This window comes from Vigna angularis, chromosome 4 (genome assembly GCF_016808095.1).
Source record: "Vigna angularis cultivar LongXiaoDou No.4 chromosome 4, ASM1680809v1, whole genome shotgun sequence".
NCBI classification, from domain to species: domain Eukaryota; kingdom Viridiplantae; phylum Streptophyta; class Magnoliopsida; order Fabales; family Fabaceae; genus Vigna; species Vigna angularis.
In genome coordinates this window covers 40,327,961-40,347,891 of record NC_068973.1, presented here as the reverse complement: position 1 = coordinate 40,347,891, position 19,931 = coordinate 40,327,961, and the positions used below count along the sequence as shown (strand labels likewise).

General features: G+C 30.0%; 2 protein-coding genes across 3 annotated transcripts; both read right to left on the bottom strand.

Annotated features, from left to right (window-relative positions):
* Positions 1–4,577: 4,577 nt before the first annotated feature.
* LOC108342549 (B-box zinc finger protein 21) lies at positions 4,578–6,242 on the bottom strand. Its single transcript, XM_017580340.2, has 3 exons — positions 5,872–6,242; positions 5,366–5,761; positions 4,578–5,218 (listed from the first exon to the last, which is right to left on the bottom strand). The coding sequence occupies exons 1-3, from the start codon at positions 6,055–6,057 to the stop codon at positions 4,973–4,975; spliced, it is 828 nt and encodes a 275-aa protein (XP_017435829.1). The 5' UTR covers positions 6,058–6,242; the 3' UTR covers positions 4,578–4,972.
* A 5,261-nt stretch (positions 6,243–11,503) lies between these two features.
* Positions 11,504–17,361, bottom strand: LOC108343437 (uncharacterized). 2 transcript variants are annotated; one of them, XM_052876050.1, is made up of 7 exons: positions 17,120–17,361; positions 14,752–16,742; positions 14,610–14,667; positions 13,854–14,002; positions 13,401–13,487; positions 12,743–12,871; positions 11,504–11,951 (listed from the first exon to the last, which is right to left on the bottom strand). In XM_052876050.1, the coding sequence occupies exons 2-7, from the start codon at positions 16,594–16,596 to the stop codon at positions 11,862–11,864; spliced, it is 2,358 nt and encodes a 785-aa protein (XP_052732010.1). In that variant the 5' UTR covers positions 16,597–16,742; positions 17,120–17,361; the 3' UTR covers positions 11,504–11,861. The 2 variants fall into 2 exon arrangements, with proteins under 2 accessions (XP_052732010.1, XP_017437209.1); XM_017581720.2 differs by having other exon boundaries at positions 14,752–16,728; positions 17,120–17,360.
* Positions 17,362–19,931: the final 2,570 nt, after the last annotated feature.

Below are 19,931 nucleotides of genomic sequence, written 5' to 3'. Positions count from 1 at the left end.
AACAAATTTTAAAAATATTAACATTTGTTGAATAATGTACTTATTATATATAGTCCTACAAAAAGAAGGTACCAGTAGAGTAATGAATCAAGTTCAAGTAACAATATAATCCAGTAAGTATATATTTTATATAATTAGATTAAATATTTTTTTATTTTATTAATTTTGATTGTAAAATTAAAATTTATTTTCATTTTAAATTTTGAGATTTTCAAATTTTAAAAATAAATATATATAGTTTTTTTTAATTTAATTGTATTAAATTTTTATGACGAATCAAACACATTTTAAACATACATTTAAACCTCGTTTGAAACATTTCCGCATAAATATCATAAATTAACAAGCCTTAAAAACATATTTAATTAAAATTTGTGTTTGGTTTTCTTTCGTTCTTTCACAAATATTAGTGCTATTTATTAGTAAGGAATTTTTTGAAGTTTGTGGTGAGTGACCTAGGGTGAGGACATAGGTTTTTAAATTTTAAAAAGTTTAGGAAGAATACTTATAATATATATCCTACAAAGATTGTTTGATTGTATTGGGTAAAGAATACTCCTGCCACTACATATATTGAAGACCTGTTTTTTTTTTATTGATTATAGTTGGCATGCCCATACACACTATCCATGATTAATTAAGACAAAGTAAAGTCAGCAACCACGTTAGGATATTAGAGACTTTTCTTATAGTATTGTACAACCGGAATCTTTACCTTTTTTTCTTTTATCTGAAAAAAAAATAGTTATTAGGCTTTTTCTTTTTCAATAAAAGATGCATTCATTTACCAATACATAATTATAATGGTTTGTTTGAATGGAAAGGGAGTGACAAAAAAAATAGAAGGAAAGGAAAAATATGCCAAGTAGTTAATTGAATTAATAGAAAAAAAATAAAGAGAAATAAATGAAAAGAGTATAATTAGTTTGATTAGTGTGATGAAATAATTTATATATGTGTATATTAATGTATTTAGAAAATAATGTTATATTAATATTTAGAAATGAAACGTGTGCTCAATAATGTCAAAAGTTTAGTCAACACGTAAAATGTCAACCTTTAGTTACTCATAACATCAAAACTATATATATATATATATATATATATATATATATAACTGAGAAAAAAATTGTATATTTAAGTTTCGTCATTATGAGCAAAACGTTATTTATATTGTCATATTGTTAATAAACGATATAAAAAATTATTTTTAAAATTTATGAGAACTTAAAAATATATAGGGAATAAAATTAGAATTATACTAAAAATTTACCTCTGAAATTGTGAAAGAGGTTCTGCATAAACATGGTTTGTGATGATGGTGAAGAGGTTGAAAATGTGGGACAATGGACTATGGATTATGTGTGGGGATGGAATCGATTATATGTTCATGAATGGGATGTTTACTTAAAAAAAATTTTAAATGAAGACACACTTATTTAAAAAATAAAAACATTTGAACATTTATTGAATTTCTTTAGATAAATAAAAAATAGAAAAGGGAATCGATTTTTGTGAATGCACGTGTGTAGATGGAATTGATTTTGCGGGTGCATATGAAGTGAGGGAATCGATTCCCATTATTTGGTTCTTTCAATAATCAATTTCCATGAATTTTGATGCTTCCATAATTAATAATAATAACAACAATATTATTATTATTATAATAACAATAATAATTATTATTATTATAATTATAATTATAATATAATAATAATAATAATAAAGTTTAAATATGTAGTATCTTAATTTTTAATTGAAATTAAAATTAATTTCTTTTCAAAATTTTACAAAATTAGACCAAAATTTCTAAATAAACTAATTTTAATTTTAAGGACAAACTAAAAACTTACTTAACAATAATAACAATCACGAAAAAAATAATAATAATAACAAAAATAAAAATAACAATAATAACAAAATAATAATAATAATAATAAAATTTATTTTATTCAACCTATGAACGGTTAAAAATAAGAGAAAATCAGTTTTAAAGTGTGTTAACGTATTATTCTAATTTTATTTATTTATTTTATTTTTCTATTAGTTCTTTAAAATAATGTAAAATGCATTTTAAGAGAAACTTGTTGTTTATTAAATAATATTGTTATTATTATTGAAATTTAAACCAAAACAATATATTCTATTTTATTCTTTTATTTTGAATGTTGAAAATTTATAAAATATGTTATTATATTATGGTTTAAACTTCTTATTTGACGAATAGATTTTGAATGCGTCTTAGATCAATTCAACGATGATCTCAACTTTTAAAATATATTAGTGGTACAAAAACGTATGAATATACTCGAAACAACTTCAAATACAAAAATAGAGTTATAATCTACAAGCCAATCCGACTCATTACAAGTTTGAGTTAGGTTGAGTTTAAAAAAATGTATTTTTTTTATGCAGGTCAATTTTAAACCCGGTTTATTTAAACTCGGTTCATTTGGGTTAACCCGTGGTGAGCCGGATTGGTTCACCAATTCACCTAATTTTATTTTATTACTTTATTATCTTATGAAATTCAAGAAAATATCATCTAACTCATTATATGTGAATTGTATTGTACCTTTTTCTTTTGAAGGTCATAGTTGTCATTCTCTCTCTTTCACTTTGAATAACTTTTTCCAAGAAAAAAAAATGTTTTAAGTTTGTTTCTTTCTGGTAAAACAAATAATACATAAACTATTTTAAAAAATACAATAATAATTACTTAGATCTTGCGGTTGTTATTTTGAACTTTTAATTCGTGAATTAAGTCTTCAAATGGTTAATTACCGGAATACACTTATCAAATACTCTTTACTGTTGAATAACTTTTTGATGTTATCAAAATTCTATTTATTCAATATTTTAATATTAATATAAAGTTTTTAACAATCTTTATTTCTGAAAAAGTAAATTGTAAAGGTGGGGTTTATTTTAAAATGTATATTTAGAAATTAAATACTATAATGTGGTATTTGGTGGATCATGCGAAGGAGTGATGAAAATTGACCATTTAAAAATTAGGAAGGTACCACCATTAGCCCTTCTTTTAAATCTTTTCCCTAAAGTAGATTGGATGTCTTCGGATTTTCCTATAACTTTTATCTTTTCTATTACATTTTCTTAATGTCACTTTCTTAGTATAGCCATAAACAATTTCCAAGCAGATCTTTTTTCGTATATATGACTCAGTCGAACTGTAACAAGTGTTGTTCCAAATTTAAAATATTTATATATGACAGTGCAATTTGAAATAATGTATTTGTTTATATTTTATTTTATGGAGCCACTAGTTTTGTAGGGAAGGAGATTTGACAAGATTTGATACTTTGTTGGCCAATCAAACATGAACAATAATTGTTGACAGCGTGATGATAAATTATAGGGCAGTGTTCATGATATAACCAATCCTGTTTTTTCATCGCAAACTGTTTTACCTACTCCTGTCGTGTGGTTTATTGTCTAAGCCAAACCTCACAACAATAACAAATCAATACGAAAATGAAAATTACGAGGATGATCAAGATAAAAACCTACAAATCTATTGACTTTAAATTTTAAGTTAAAAATGGTGTGAATTTCTTATACGCTTGAACTTAGGTATCGTGTGTATTCATTAAACTTTCTTCTCAATATATTAAAATGTTGGAAAAGTTCCTCTGCCTCCAATATTCAATATTCTGTTTTCATTTTCTTTTACATCTCTTTCAATGTCGCAACAAAGATATGCTAAATAAAATAAATGCAAAATATATAAGTAATCATTTTTTAAGATTAAAAATTATTTTCAAAAATTGATATGTAAAAGCGAGTAAAAATAATATCGCCTGAGTCTGTTGTCCTTTTGTTTACGCGGTGTGAATATTTAAGGCAAGTGGAATTCTCGGATCTCTGGTGAACTTGTAATTCCAAATTGAACTGAATTTGATATGATATCTATTGGTTATTTTTCTCAGGACTACGACGGGTTAACAATTCTTCTTAATAATTTTTTTTTATAATAAATTATATGTCACTATTTTATTAATTCGTACCTTTAAATTCAATCAATCACAAATTATCACATTAATAATTATAAAATAATTATTAAAAAATTTATTGATAAAACATTTTCCTTTTTTCAGAATTAGTTTCACATTATCCTTAACGAAAAGTTCAACGATTTCATCGTAGTCTTAGGTTTCCAAGTTTCAGGGACGTCTGTCTCTAACGGAACCATTTATGAGCAGTTTTTATCGTTCGAAGATGTGAAACAAATGTCAAAGAAACAAATATCTTACTATTTTTACTATTTTAAAGTAATTTTCAGTTCAATTGTTGTCTCTGTTCCAAGAAACAAATATCAAACAATTCTAAATAATTTACTATTTTAGATTTCTTATTTAGACTTAATTATGATGTATAATAGTATTTATTGAGATAATATTTTTAATTGTGAGGAATAGTTAACTTGTATTTTAAACAATTTTTATCATCATATATATATATATATATCACTTGAAGTATATTTTGAAAATATTTTTTTAGAAAAAACTCCTAATATCTAATAATAAGAGATGCTCTTTAATTTAGAGACCATGGAGGAAACAAACTCTTCATCTTTCTATTTTTGCATAGACCAAAGTTATCTTTGTCACCAGATAATAGTGGTGTAGTCTATTTCTCATAATGTTTAACAGAGTAATGTATTTAAGACTCTTCTCCAGATCCGATAAGCGTTTACTTCTAATTTTAAAAGCTTGGTTGTTTTCTAACATGCAGCAGAAACAGGAAAAAATTCCAACTTTGAACCCAGAGAGCTCTGCCGAAACGTTGGTATTTACAATTTAGAAGAGATACAGTAATATGTAGATAACTCAAGAGAGGAGCAGCTAGCAGAGTGTAGTTGAGGATTATAAAGAAGGAAACAAAACAAATTTATAGTATAAAGCAAGGGGAGAGAAATTCAAGTCACACGAAGCCACACGAACTTGGATTTCTACCAAAGAAACCTGGATTTCTTCGAAACGTTGCTGGGAGGACTCATCTGAGGAACTACGAAATTATTATCATCGCCCAAACTTGATCTGACGCTACCTTTCCTTCCCTCTCTGTACCCATTCTGCTCACCCATCTGTTCCCAGTATGCAACAGCAGAAGGTGGCGCTTGAGGAACCCAGATCCCACCAGAGGAGAACGAAACCATGTTTCCCTCACCAAACACCGACAACATCTCATCACCATTCTGATATTCAACATCAACGTGTTAATCGCAGATCCAATAAAACCAACATCAGTTGCCCCAACAATTGTAAAATAAAAAAGAAACATTTTTATTACTAAATATGGTCGGCAATTAATTGATGGAAGGTTGGAAGCAGAACAAACTAACCTTAGAGCAATCAAAGGTTGAATGGGAATCGAGAAAATCTTCGAACTTCATGCCTGGGATAGTGTTTATCAGGTACTCTGATATGCTGCTACCAGTAAAACCAGGTTCTTGATTTGTTTGCAAGTTTCCTCCAGGCTTAGGCCGTGAGGGTGTTGAAGGAGGATTGGAAGGTGGGAGTGAAGTATCGAGAACAGGGTTTTTCTTGGCTGCTGCTGATGATGATGATGATGAAGAAGAAGAAGAAGAATAAGGTATGGCGGAAGTAGAAAACTTGATCCCGGTGAGAAGAAACCTGCTATGGTTCTTGGTGAGTTCGTTGACAGAATGAATGGACACGTCACACTCTTTGCACAGAATTGCTCTATCTTGCTGACAAAACACAAAAGCTCTTTTCTCCTACACCACAACGCAAACTCGTTAACTCAAACTAAACCATGTAATAATGAGTAACAATATCGATGTAATAATTATAGTAATTAACATATAATTGTTATTAGTTGATGTACCTGGCAAATATCACAGAGAGGAAAATGCTTAGCAGAGGGGTGGGTGAGAGAGAAGCGGTGGTGTTTGGAGGCGAGCTTGTTGGCGTGGTGGACACGGTGGTCGCAGTCGTCGCAGATGGCGGCTTCATCGGCGGTGCAGAATAAAGAAGCCTGGTGTTCGTTACAGACATCACACTGGATCTTCATATTGTTATTATTTAGATTAACAGAAATGAGGTTTTGATTTGAATTGAAATGAAATGAAGGAGATGAACACTCGGTCGTCCACGGCTAAGTTAAATACAATCGAGACGAGTCAAATCAGCGAGCGAGCAACGCGAGTTAGGGTATCATGTTTCACGTTCTTACAAAATATTGACTCGGTTAATGCGAATTCAAGCGACTAAATATCTCTCTTGGCCACAAACACGTGTTCTATTCCCTATCATATCACTTAATACCGTGAATTATTAATTTCTATTGTCTGTTTTTATTTGGATAAATAAAAAATGCAATCATTTACTACTTTTAGTAACATGTAAATATAAAAAAACAATTATAGTAGTTATTTATCATTTATGAACTTTATTTTATGTGGTCAGATTAAGTAGTCCTATTAGACTACTAAATAATTTTTATTGTATAAATGAACAAATATCATCAGTAGTTAATTAAATTAACATCCCGTCGTGCCTCATTTAACTAAAACTTGAAGTTGCGTCGAGAAAAAAACCGTGAAGTCATCCTTCTTCTTTTTTTTTATGATTAATTGTCAAATTATCTCACTACAGTTAGATTCGGATTTGATAATGAAGCCGCCGTGTATTTCTTTTATCCTTTATAACTGAAAATGATGTAGATGACATACAACGCTATGAAAAACATATTATACTCGCATATTATGTACATACAACTAAGACCTATATGCTTATTGTACTAACTATATATATATAATATTAAATAAGACTAAATGTAAAACTTATGTTTACTTTTATTTAGAAAATAATAATGATATTAATATCGGTTCAGGTATTAATTAATAAAATTGTAATTCAATTTTTATTTTTATCGATAAAATCTATTATTATTGATATGTTTTCATCTATTATAACTCAAATTCAATTGAAACCAATAATATGTTTATTTTTTTATTTGTCATATTTGAGTGGTTACAAATCTACTTACTTAACTCATTGTATATTTGAACAATTTCCAAAATTCTAAGCACACTCTCATCTCATCGCTTAAGTAATTACATCATTATTTAAATGATGATGTGTAGTTACTTGGTAACATGTTAAGGAAACTTTATATGCCATCCTCACATCTTAACGTCTAAACCTTCTATCACTCAAGTTTTCACTTAATTCAAATGAGAAAAAAATTATCTTAACATATATAGTTTATGTTACAAATCATAACTTAAATTATATGTTTCATTACTTAAATGTTAACATTTGACTAACATTAGATATGCATGTGATAGTAACTCATGTGATATTGATATATTAACAATATATGATCAAATGTAGTTTAATTTTGTTATGATCTTTCTTAATATCATATATTTTCAAAATATTTAGTATACTAGATAAGGTATCATATTGTTTTTATTTTTTTGTCAATTATCATATACGTGATAAGTTGTTATATTTGATATACTTTTTATATTATCAACTTTTATAACAAACATTACTGAACCTATAAATACACATGTTATTGTACCAAGAAATACACAATTTTTTTTACTTACTCATACATTTATATAGATCCTAAAGCTCTCTTAGTGATTTGAGCATTAAAAAGTCTTTTGCAAGCTGATATTATCTCTTTGAACAAAGAAATATTTGATTATAATCATCAAGAAAATTTAAGTCACTATAAAGATCTTGTTATATGTCTAAAAATAGATGCTTCAAATCTAAGTTAGAACAAAATGATTTTTGTAAAATGTTAGTTAGACCAAAAAATAATTAAAAGATAATCATAAGTTAAAAACTTAATTATATTATAATCTACAAATATTATGAAGAGACACGCATTTAATTCACGTGTATTAATAAAATATATAACTTGGGTTTGAATACGCGCGGATATGTTGCTGTAAATTTTTTATAATTCCTTTCGCTCTCTACCGACTACATAATTTATTTAATCATACCAATAAGTCATACTAAATAGCAATTTAGAACAATTTTTAATCTTGATCCTGATTAGATCGTAAAAGTACTTTTACGACCCTGAAAGAAAAGCTACACAAATTCACATGTTTTCAAGTTTTTTATCAATTACAGTGACGACTTCAATTTATTTTTAAAAGAGAGTAAAAGCAGTCTTCAAATTTGTTATTAGAGTATAAAAATATAGGTTTATAAAATCTTAACGTACCTGAAAATGGGAGAGAAAGTAGGAAAAAAAATTGAATTGAAAAGAAGAATAAAGATAATATTGTGTTGTAGTTTTTTATCTTTGTATTTTCCCTGAATCTAATACAATATCATAATCTCTATCTGTACGTTCGTTGGTCAAACGTAATTACTACCATTTTAGAAAGAAGAGAATCCTGAATGATGTTGTGAATGGATTCTCGTTCCATATTTGTCGGGGAAACAAAAAGTCTTAGGAATCGATATTTTATTTTCGAAGGTAGTTTTAGAGATTCATCCTTTCTTAATTATTATGATGCCATCTTATGTTTCACATCACCCACCTGTTTAAGGGTCTCATGTGTGGGACAAATTCTAACTCATTCCAATTATATTCATAATCTAATTTTAACTACTAATTATGTGTCTTCAAAATCCTCAATAATATTACTCATTATTTTTAATAATAAGTGATAATTGAGGTTGATAATTTTTAGTTTATTTTTTTACTTTACTAGAAGCCGTTTCTTCTAAAATTTAAAAAAAAATGTGTTTTTCTTAATATATATATATATATATATATATATATATATATATATATATATATATATATATATATATATATATATATATATATATATATTCACAACCTCTTTAAAAATTAAATATTATTACTGATACTTATAAACAATCAATACAAGCATTTCTTATTAAAATTAGAACTAAGTTTATAGAGTTAAATATCATTTAAATATATATTTTTTACTTAATCTTTTGAGTAGTTTTTTAAGAATAAAGTCATACTAAAAGTTTGAACTCTAAAGCATATAATATCTGAGAAATAATAACTAATCATAACCCTAATAATGTTACTGTAAATTGTAAAGAAAAACTCAAATATTCATGAAACGATTACATCGAAAGTGTAGTAAGGATCGAGATCCATGATTAGGAGTGTTAGGAGTTGGGAGTCTGACAGGAACCTGTCTATTTTTTAGAAACATTCACAAGTGTTAGAATATTGATGAAAGGGAGATGTTCTTTTATACCACTTGATAATTTATTTATATGAGTATTTTGGTTATTAAAAAAAATTACTTTTTATTAAAAAAGAAAAAATAATAAAAAATAAAATAATAGATATAAAACGTATGTGAAATTTTGTTGGGTGTCAAGATAATAATACAATTCTAATTTATATGGATTATGGAAATGGGTGGTTGGAAGATGAACCCGATCCAACATCTTCGCCCATAACCCCTTATTTGGTGGATCTTTAGTCCTAACCAGGAATATACTTAATATTCTAATATTTCGTCTTTTCATCTCTTTATTCACTGCTATTTGCTGGGAAGAACATGGGAATTCGATAGGAAATCATATTTTATCACCACTAATCATTAAAAATATCTACTTTACACCTATTTTTTTAATAAAATAATCATTTATATAGGAGTGGAAAGAAAATCATTCTTTTAAAACAAGTTATTGATTTATATCATGTTGTTTAAAATAACTTTTCACTGTGATGATTTGTTTCCAACTTCAGATTAATTTAAATAATTATAATAAACACAAAACTTAACATAGGAAATACTCTTTGCTGAAAAAAGTCGTACACAAGGAGGCTTATTATATTACGTAAGTTATAACATACGTGCATACCATTAATCTGGATAAAGAAAAAAAAATATTGACAGTCCATGTGACGAGTGATTTTATATATACAACTAATGGAAGTTTCGGTAATAAAACGAAAACTTTTATTGGTAAAGCTTTCAAAAAAGCGCCAAGTTTACATACACAACTTCTTTCTCACTTTCTAAAAGAAAAACAAATTAATTTCTAAAATTTCTTCAAATTTGACTTTATTCTGTATATTTTTAATTCAATAAATTAATTTTTCAATTTATAAAAATAATTCTTTCTCATCCTTAAATTCAATATTTATGATTTTCTTCCAGCCACGAGTTATACATAGAGAGATAGAGAAAGAGAGAGAGAATTTAGAGATTAATTAATTGGTTTGAAGATACATGAGTTAATATTAAATTTGTAACGGTAAAAGTATAGATACTCAAAATACTTTTTGAAGTAAAAACACTTCTTTTTATTAATACGTTTTAGAAAAAATAAAAATATTTCGCATAGGACGAATGATATTGACAATGCTGCATGGTAAAAAATTTAGAGAAACACATTTTAGTTTATAAATTTATGATCTTACAAATAAAGTTCAATAAGACAATAAAGGCGAGATTAAGTTTTTCTTTATACATATTTGCAGCTGTTCTTTTTTTTTTCTTATCACGTTTTTATGGTAAAAAACAAGTTAAGACATTAGGGATTAAACAGTTTTATGATTGCCTACAGTTGAACTTTCTTGTGCCTGTAAAGTTTATTTTTATAATTTTTACTAAAGTAGCCTTTATTAAAATCTTATTAGATATAATTCCTATTTCAATCCCAATACAAATGACATTCAACTTAAGTTCAATATTTCTTTAAATATATATAACAGTTACTTGAGTATAAAGATTTAAAAATCAAACACAAATTAAATAACAATTCAAATATAAATAATATTAAAAATTAAAGAATTTCGACAATGAAATATAATTGCACGGAAGAAGAGAATAACTCGTAATAATTTGCTTCCCTTTAACTAAAAAGCAGCGAGAATTACACGCACTTAGTTGTAAAACTAAAATCTCTATCTGTAGCACTACCTAGACATTACTAATTAGACTATACGGGGAACCCTCTCTAAATATGACGTATAATTCGTAATATTACCACTGATCCGTAAGTGATAATTATTCTTTATTCAAATTTAATAATTCTTAAAAAATCAATTAAATTGAAAAATCACATTTGGAGCGTTTTGTTCCCATGTTTCAATCTCCTTTAAAACAGAAAAACAAAATAACTACTTTTTGATACATTTTGAATTAATTTATGTAAGTTATAAAAGAAATAAACTTTTAATTTTAACTTGAGTATAAATTAATTTTAACTTGACAATTTATTTTAGTTTATTTATTCGAGTTTTTAATTCTTCAATAAAAGCTTGTTAAAATAACCATAAACCTGCAATCATATTTAACAACGAATGTCAAAGTAAAATCAGATATGAATAATAAACAAATGACAAGGTCCATGATATTTAAATGAAATAATACTTTTATTACTTGTCCAAGTCCACCCAAATTCAAAATGCTATTTTTTGAAATAACCGATCGTTGGTTATACTTCACAGGTCAGTGAAGTAAGAAAGAAAGGTTCAAGGGTAACCCGTAATAAATAAATGAATAGAATTGTTGTTTCAAAGATTATATATCCAATGAAACGGGGGCAAAAATAGAGCATGAGTCTTCTTGACCTTACAAAATGAATGCAGGGTGGTCATGAGATTTAGTTTTCACTTTCAGGGTTGGATAAATTTAGCATGTAATATAACAGAACTTTGGGTTGAGTGATCTATACTATTGCGGCTATTGCGGGCAAAAGAAATTCATTCTGGGAGAAACACGAATTCACCAATAAATGCAATGACATTGCTTACCATTTATCAAAAATCAGAAAGTGCAGTAAAAATAAGCACCTTCTGTGTTAGTGGACCTCTTGCTTCATTTACAATCAACACTAAAAGGTTTGTGAATTGTCAGAAATGTGATCCAGGTACCGCTTGACACGATTTTGATTTATCTCAAATATCAAAGGTATGCCCCTTACCTACAAAACAGACCACTGATTTAGAGACTTGTGGGAAGTTAACTGAAGAAACGCTACGAAGAATTCACGTTTCCTACTAACACAGGTAATCCAAACAACATCTTTTAAGTTTTGAACACAGCCAACCCTACTTCCCCCAAAAAATTCTACGTCCAGCTTAGATATAAATTCAATCATTTTATACCCTTATTAAGGATATACGGTGGCATTGAAGTAAAAGGTACAAACAAAGCCATGATTATACGTGTTTAATTCAACTAATAAATAGAAGAAAACATTTAGTAGTGAAGACAACATCTAACTGTCCAGCATACCGAGCTCCCACAATTAAATTCTGGAAAAGCTAAACACTTCCCTGCTGCTTAAACAAAATATAGATGTTGTAATACAAAGTACAGAAACTGGGACGTTAGGCATTATCTGGGATACTTGGCATGAAACGACTATTATTCTAGCAGCACTAAATCAGAAGGATTCAACAACACATGCGCAAGAACATAAGAACAAACAAAGATGAAAACAACAAAACTTAACCAATAAGGACAGTGATAGACCCCTATTATTGATACCGGGTTGAATGCTAAAAAGAAGGCAGGAAGAGAAATATAAGGATATACCGATACCATGATGATGGGGGACTGAATATGATATGTAGGAATACTAATTTTTCTTTGGAACATAATTCAATTCCGAGTGCACAAGGAATACCAGGAGGTGAGAACTCAGCTGGATAAGAAATGACAGTATTTAAAAGAGAAGTATAGGAAATGATAGGAGCCATATGATCATACCTCAATTAGATAATTAGTATGCAGTCTTTGAGACTGACCAGTGTGCACTTCTTTGCTATTTACCAGGATTGAACTCTTGCCGAAGTTTTTTATGTAGAATGATCCCTCTTTATCCATCTTTATAATTGCCTATAAGTTAGCAACGGTAAAACATAATAAATTAAAGTCAACCTTATCAGGTAGCGAAGACTACACCTAACTGTCTACGCTGAACTTATAATATCTTAAACTATACATGAAAAAATTTATAATTCTGCATCCCTACTATCTGAATTTACATCATGTCAACATCACATCATAAGTAAAATTATCATTACAGCATGACTGGATGAAACAGTACGCCCCTTAAGACTAGATGAATAACTCGGATACATTAAAGCATTACATAAATCCTTCATACTCTATCATAAATTATATTCAATCACAATTCTTCCTCCATTAAGTTCCAGCATGGCATTGATTTTCTTTGAAGCTAAAATTAGGAGAAAAGGTACGTTGAGGTTACTAGTACAGAATAGCTTATTTTATGATGTAAACAACCTTTTCTGAATTTAAAATGAAATGTATATTCTGCATATTTTTATCAACATATATCAAATACAGTAAAAAGGTTGCGGCAGCCATGACATTCAAGTATAAATACGTAAATGTAGCTAACCTGACGTCGAGATATTGAATTGCTATACCCTCCTTTGCTCAAGTCAATGTCCACAGGAAAACCTTCCGTCGCTCGACCAAGTAGAACCTGCAGGATGAATTGAGCCTTCTTAAATATCAAAAAACATTATCCCAATGACTGGCTACTTCATAGCACATCTATGCTTATAATTGCAGAATAAGTCTGTCCGAAACTACTACTACTACTTCCTCCATTCTTTGACTTTCATCACAAAACTCACTCAATTTATAAGCATATTGCCGCCTGAACTCAGGAGCACAATCTGAACTAAACCGAATATCGGCATAAACCACATACAATGCATGTGAGAATTTTTTTCTAGTAAAAAAAAGAAAAAAATCTCATTATGCTTTGAGTGTTTGAAAAGGAATCAATGAAAAAGATCTCTCAAATGACAAGTTGACCAAGCAAGCAGTTTACAGGCTCATATACCTCGGGTTTCTTAATATAATGCTTTGAGTGGCGACCATATAAGATGGCAAATGCTCCATGTGCATTAATGGCTCTCTGAATACAAGAATGGGCACCCTGTTCCAGCCTCATGATAGCTCGCTTACTTTCCACATGTTGATATCTTGATACTGAAGTGTAATCAGAAGATATATATAGTTAGGCTATACTGAAAGAAAGTAGATGGTTGTAACAACAGAGAAAAATTAGTATGCTATCATTGATGTTACTGTGAATTTTGTAATAAAAAAGAATCAAAACAATACTCAACAAGTTCCACAAGCACATCTGATGGTTATATATGATGATCAAGCCAAATATACAAAAACAAACGCATGGAGAAATTATGGACATATTTGATAAGGTTAAACAAATTCCTTATATTATTCAACTGACTAGCAGATCCATTATTACTTCAAGAACGAACTGGAAATCATTAGAAAGAGCATTAAAGGATTGTAACATCTTGGAAAAAAACGCCTCAACCCCCTCTCCCCAAAACGCCTCTCATTTTATCTTCACTTAGCAATTTGTAAAGACATGTAAAAATATGAGCAAACCATATAGAATCCCTTAGAAGCTGTCAACAACCCAAGTAACTGATGCATGCTCTAATAGCATTGAGTTAGGCTATCACTTTACTTCAGGTATGTTCTCCATATCTCTTTTCCAAATAAAAAGAAAATAAGAATAACAAATAACAGAATACAGAAAAAAAAAATTATGGCCGTGTAATACCTTCCTCACTATAACAAGAATCCTGATGATCATCAGGATCCAAATCCATATCAAGTACCTGTAGGAGGGAAGAATGAGTAAGTCAGAGAATGAGTATTGAAAGGCTAAGTGTTGACAGATAGAGTGGTGCAATACAGCTTACCATTGCTTCTACGTCAGAATAAGAAGGAAGCTCATCGTCGCTGTCTATATCATGCTCTTCCTCATCTAGTGTTAGAGGGTCTGCCACCAGCTCTGAGTCAAGAACATCTGAGGATCCAACTTCAGCACATTTCAACTGGTGATCTTGAAGTGACAAACCTATATCTTGTTCATTCTTCATGCTAGAACCATGAAATTGGGGATTATTTTGTAAGTCATTCGAACTACCTGCTGATTTCTTAATGAAAGGATTTGCCATATGATTGCATTGATCCTTTGCCAAGTCAGCATTGGTAGCTTCTTCCTTTTTATTTGCATGCAGAGGAGCAATTGTAGTGTTTGCAGCACCATTTCCACCTAAGCCACCAGAAACAGTAACAGAACTCGTAGATACTATGTGTGATGCGTGATTAGCAGGCAACTCGCATTTTACCTTAGAACCACCATCAGGTACCAGGAAGCAAGGTGATCCCATCATCTGAGAAGATGATTGAGATTCTACACGGATTTTCTTCTCTACATGCATCAGAACTTTGCCTCTTCCGTTAGCTCTATGCCTATTAAATCCATAATCCTGAACAGATGACGAAATTGGTTTCTTGGATGCTTTAAAAATCAATTTAGATGAAGGGGGAAATATGACAGGAGGCACATCAAACGGTAGGAAAACGTCTTCATTATCTGGAATTTCTTGTTCCTCAGTGTTTAGGGAACAGGAAGGAACTTCGTTAATTAGTTCATGAAAGAGGGAATCTTCAGCCAAGGGAGGAGATGGCATTTGGAACTCTAATTTGTGAACTACTTGTACACCACTAGAGGTTGACCCTTGGTTGTCTTCTAACTCTTTGTGACATGAAACTGAATGATTTAGAACATGTGCCTGTGAGGCCATTAACGACTCTGTTCCATCTGTTTTAGGGACTTGCAGCTCTGCTTCATCCTTTTTAGGGACTTGACTTGGATTAACATCATTTGTAGAATTTAGTAGGAGCGAACTCAAACCATCCAAGTAAGATTTGTCAATCCCTTCTTCTCCATCAACATCCATCAGAAAGAGCTCTTCCTCACTACTAAAGTTGAGGAGAGAATTGGACAGTTCTTCCAAATAAGCACCCCCACAAGCAATCGAATCATTAAAACCATCGCATGGCATATCAGACTCTTTGATGCCCTCATCTGTACTCCAGACTGGTATTTCAGGAAGTGAAGCCAAGTTAAATGAAGTTCCGCACTCTAACTCAGAATCAAATGCACATTTTTCATCAAAATCAGGACACATATTTCCAGGGTCATTGTTGATGTCATCTAATGTGGGCAAAGGTATTCTCTCTAAATTATCGTCACCAATCCACCCATCAATAGTCAATTCTCCAGGAACATCCAATTCCTCAACAGCTTCATCCAAAGGCACGTTGTCTCCAATAAAATGAGGTTCTTCCTTAAGTACATTATTTAGCTTGGCAGGAAAATTCTCTTCAACTGCCCTTTCAACTCCAGGGAAAAACACACTGGCAGTAACTCCATCAGAAACCACGTTATCATCCATCACATTTTCAGGAGGAAAATCATACTGAACAGGGAGATTTAAAGTTCCACCTTCAGGCACGCAGGTTCCAGATAAGGGGTGAAGTTCATGCTCTGCATAATTACTATTTCCCGGATCCACTAGAAAACTCAAGTCCATGGAAGTTAACATGCTATTTCGAATTCTTTTGCACCTTGCATAATACAAATTGCGAACACTTCCAGACTTTCTCTTAGCTGAAACAACTTTATGTTCCTTGGAATGTCCAAACCTGTAAAACTTCGATGGGAGAGGCGAAGCTGAAAGCTCAAAGTTTGTCATACCCGCAGAAGCTTCTGCAGAAATGACAGGATCATAGAGGAGAGAATACCACCTATCTTGTATCTCTCTGATACTATATTTTCGAGAAAATTGCACTGCACCTTTGGCAAGTGACTCTAGTGAAGCACCCGCCTACAAATTAAAAGCTAAACATTAATGTAAACACCAAAACAAGAATAGCAGACTATTCTCCAAAATGAAAACCAGAACAACATATAGATCTATTTCTTTGCAACTTTTCTCTCGGAACTAACTTTTTATTTTTATTTTAAAAAAAAACAATGCAGGCTCCAATTCCATGGTTTGGTTTACATACGATTAGTATTATTGTTTGTAAGAGAAATTGTGAGTGTATTGGTATACAGGCAACAAAAATGTATAAGCAAGAGAGAGGGTTTAAATTGAAATTAGAGAGAAGTGATTGTGGAAAAAAGTAGCAGAATACAAGAGAATGAGAGAGGAAAGAGAAAGGAAACGGATATAAATCGGAAATTGAAAGCGAATAGAAGGAGAAACGGAAAACCTCAACGGCGTTCTTGAGCAAAAGATCGTCCTCGGGAATCCAAGGGGCTAATGTAGCCAGAGCTCCCATAGTTGCTCAACACCGTCTCCGCCTTCGTCTCCGGCTCGTCTTGGGAGTGTTTGTGTCTGTCTCACTCCGAACCCAAAACCCCTCTGCTATGTGTGTGTCACACTTTTCGTGCAACGCTCAAGACTGTAGAATACAAGGGTTTTAGCCTTTTAAGGCGCAAGAAAGAAACCGCGTTTGTTTGTTACGATTCACCGGGATTTCTTTTTCACTTGTCCTTTTTCGGCTAAGCTTTTAAGTTTTCATCATAAAATTTAAAATTTATAAATTACTTTCGGTTATCGTCACAAAATACTACATTATTTATACGTTTCATTTGAACTTTTCACTCTGAAATCAATGCAAACGAAATTGATTCAATTTATTAGGTTTTGATGGAATATTAATTTTTTCTTAATTTATCTCCAACTTAATTACATCTTTATATTTATAAAAGGTAAAAGTATTTTATTATTAAAAAATAATTTAAATTTAGTAATATTATTTTAATAAGTGGAATATATTAATCGTTGCTCTTAATACATGTAAAAAAATTAATAAAATATTAATTCTTTTCTTAAATTACTTCAAAGTTGGTTTATATTAAATATTAATTCTTTACTTCAAAAATAATAATAATAATTTTTTAATATATACTCTTAGTAAGTTTAAATTAATATAATTTAATATTTATATTAATTTTAGTTTAATATATATTTATATTAAAATATATATTGTAAAAATTTAGAAAATGATGTTTTAGAAGTAGTAATGGTTTAAAATGAATGAGACTTTATTATTTTAATATTAAAATGTTTTAATATAAATAGTTTTGCTATGAATGAGTTTCGTTATTTTAAAACCCATCATCTATTCATAATCAATTTTATTACAATTCTCTTATTTTTAATTAGGAGTTCTCATCTTCTGTTCATTTTCGTTTGGTTGAAGAATCAAGACCCTAAGATTGATTATGGTGACAAACTTTTTAATTTTGACCAATCAATTTCTCAAATAAAGTAAGTTAGTTTTTGTTCCTTTATTTTGTTCTTCCTTTATATGTTTGCTTGTTGTGGTTGCATGTGACGTTTGAGTCTTCTATAAGATTATATATTGATTAGTGGTCTTAATGGTGTATTCTGATTATGTTTTTGTGGTTTGTAGGACCAAAAGAGAACTTCCTGTGTGTTTGGAATAGTTTAAGACTTTTAAAAGTGGTTTGGTCATCTATTATATAAGGTAAACTAATTACCTTATTTTAAAGTTTTTCTACTTTGATAATTTGAACTTGCATGTCTGAGTTGCTGAAATCAGTAGTTGAACATGTTGACATTCTATTGTGTTTGATTGTTGTATGTTGCTTGATCATGTCTAAATTAATCTTAAGTTGAGAAATTGGGGATGTGATCATTTGAGCAAATTAATAGGCAATCTGACATTTTAAATTGTTTTTAAACTAAGCAATAAGTCAGTGATACCAATTTGATCATCTGAGCGGTGGCTTTGTACCATTGAGTATCACTTTCTTTACAAGTCTGAAACTGTTGGAAGTCAATTTAAAGTATATAAGTGAGTGCAAATCTCACCTTACTAGTTGATTTTGTGAGGTTGAGTTGGACTTAAACTTCACTTCTTAACTTGTTATCAGAGTCATTGTTAGAACATATCCTAACGAAATTTGTTGTTTGGTGGACATATTGTTTCATCCCACCATCGGGTCGCTACCGGACCATCCATTAATGTCTAGTCCAATGCACGATATGTATATACCTTAACATGAAGCGAGTGTGTCGGAAGTCCCACATTGATTATAGATAAGACAAATTTAGAGTATATAAGTAGGTGCAAATTTTACCTTACAAGCCAATTTTATAATGTTGATTTAGGTTTAAAGTTTAATTCTTCTTTCATCTTAATTTGCTGAGTGACAAGTTGAGAGCTCTGACACTAAGATGATTCAATATTAGGAGTTATCCTAATGTTCTAATAAATCTCAGGTAGAACAAAGTGTGATAGAAGAAACACTAGTACAAAAACAAATGTAATTATTAGACGTCGTTTAGAACTGTAATTCGGTGTCAATTTGTTATAAGACGTCGAATTGAGAAGTCTACCGTCCTATTGGATAAATTTTGCAAAAATGTTTGACTCGAAGATGAAAATATACTTACATATGACGTCAAATGCACTAGAATTAGATGTCAAAAGGTTATAAAACGTCGAATGTCATAGCGTTAAACGTCAAAAGGTTAGTGAATTCAATAAAAAATTGAGCAAGAGATTGAAAATTCATTCATGTTGTCTTAGCGCGCGAGACCATTTTCTCTGCTTAAATTTTTCTCGAACGAAGTTTGACGACCATCACATGTAATCTTTCTTTCATTTGATACAAATGCATGTTAATTAACCACTTTAGATATGATTTTCGTTTGTTTTGATCGATTATTTTTGTGTTATTGTCCTCCATAGGCACATTCTGCTTTCTCTCGCAAGGGTGACAACACTTTATTCCGACGAACCCACCTTTTGAAGGTTAGTTTTCGTTTTCGTTTTGAAGAACTTATTTGTTAAACTAGTTTGTTGTTGTTGTTTGATTGAATTTGTTTGTTGTTGTTGTTTGGTTGAACTTTTTTGTTGTTGTTGTTGTTGTTTGGTTGAACTTATTTGTTGTTTGTTGTTGATACTACACTGCACATTCATAGTTCGTACTTTATAAAATACCAAAATCTGAAATTTGTTGTTTTTCAGGTCATCGTAGAGTTGTAAA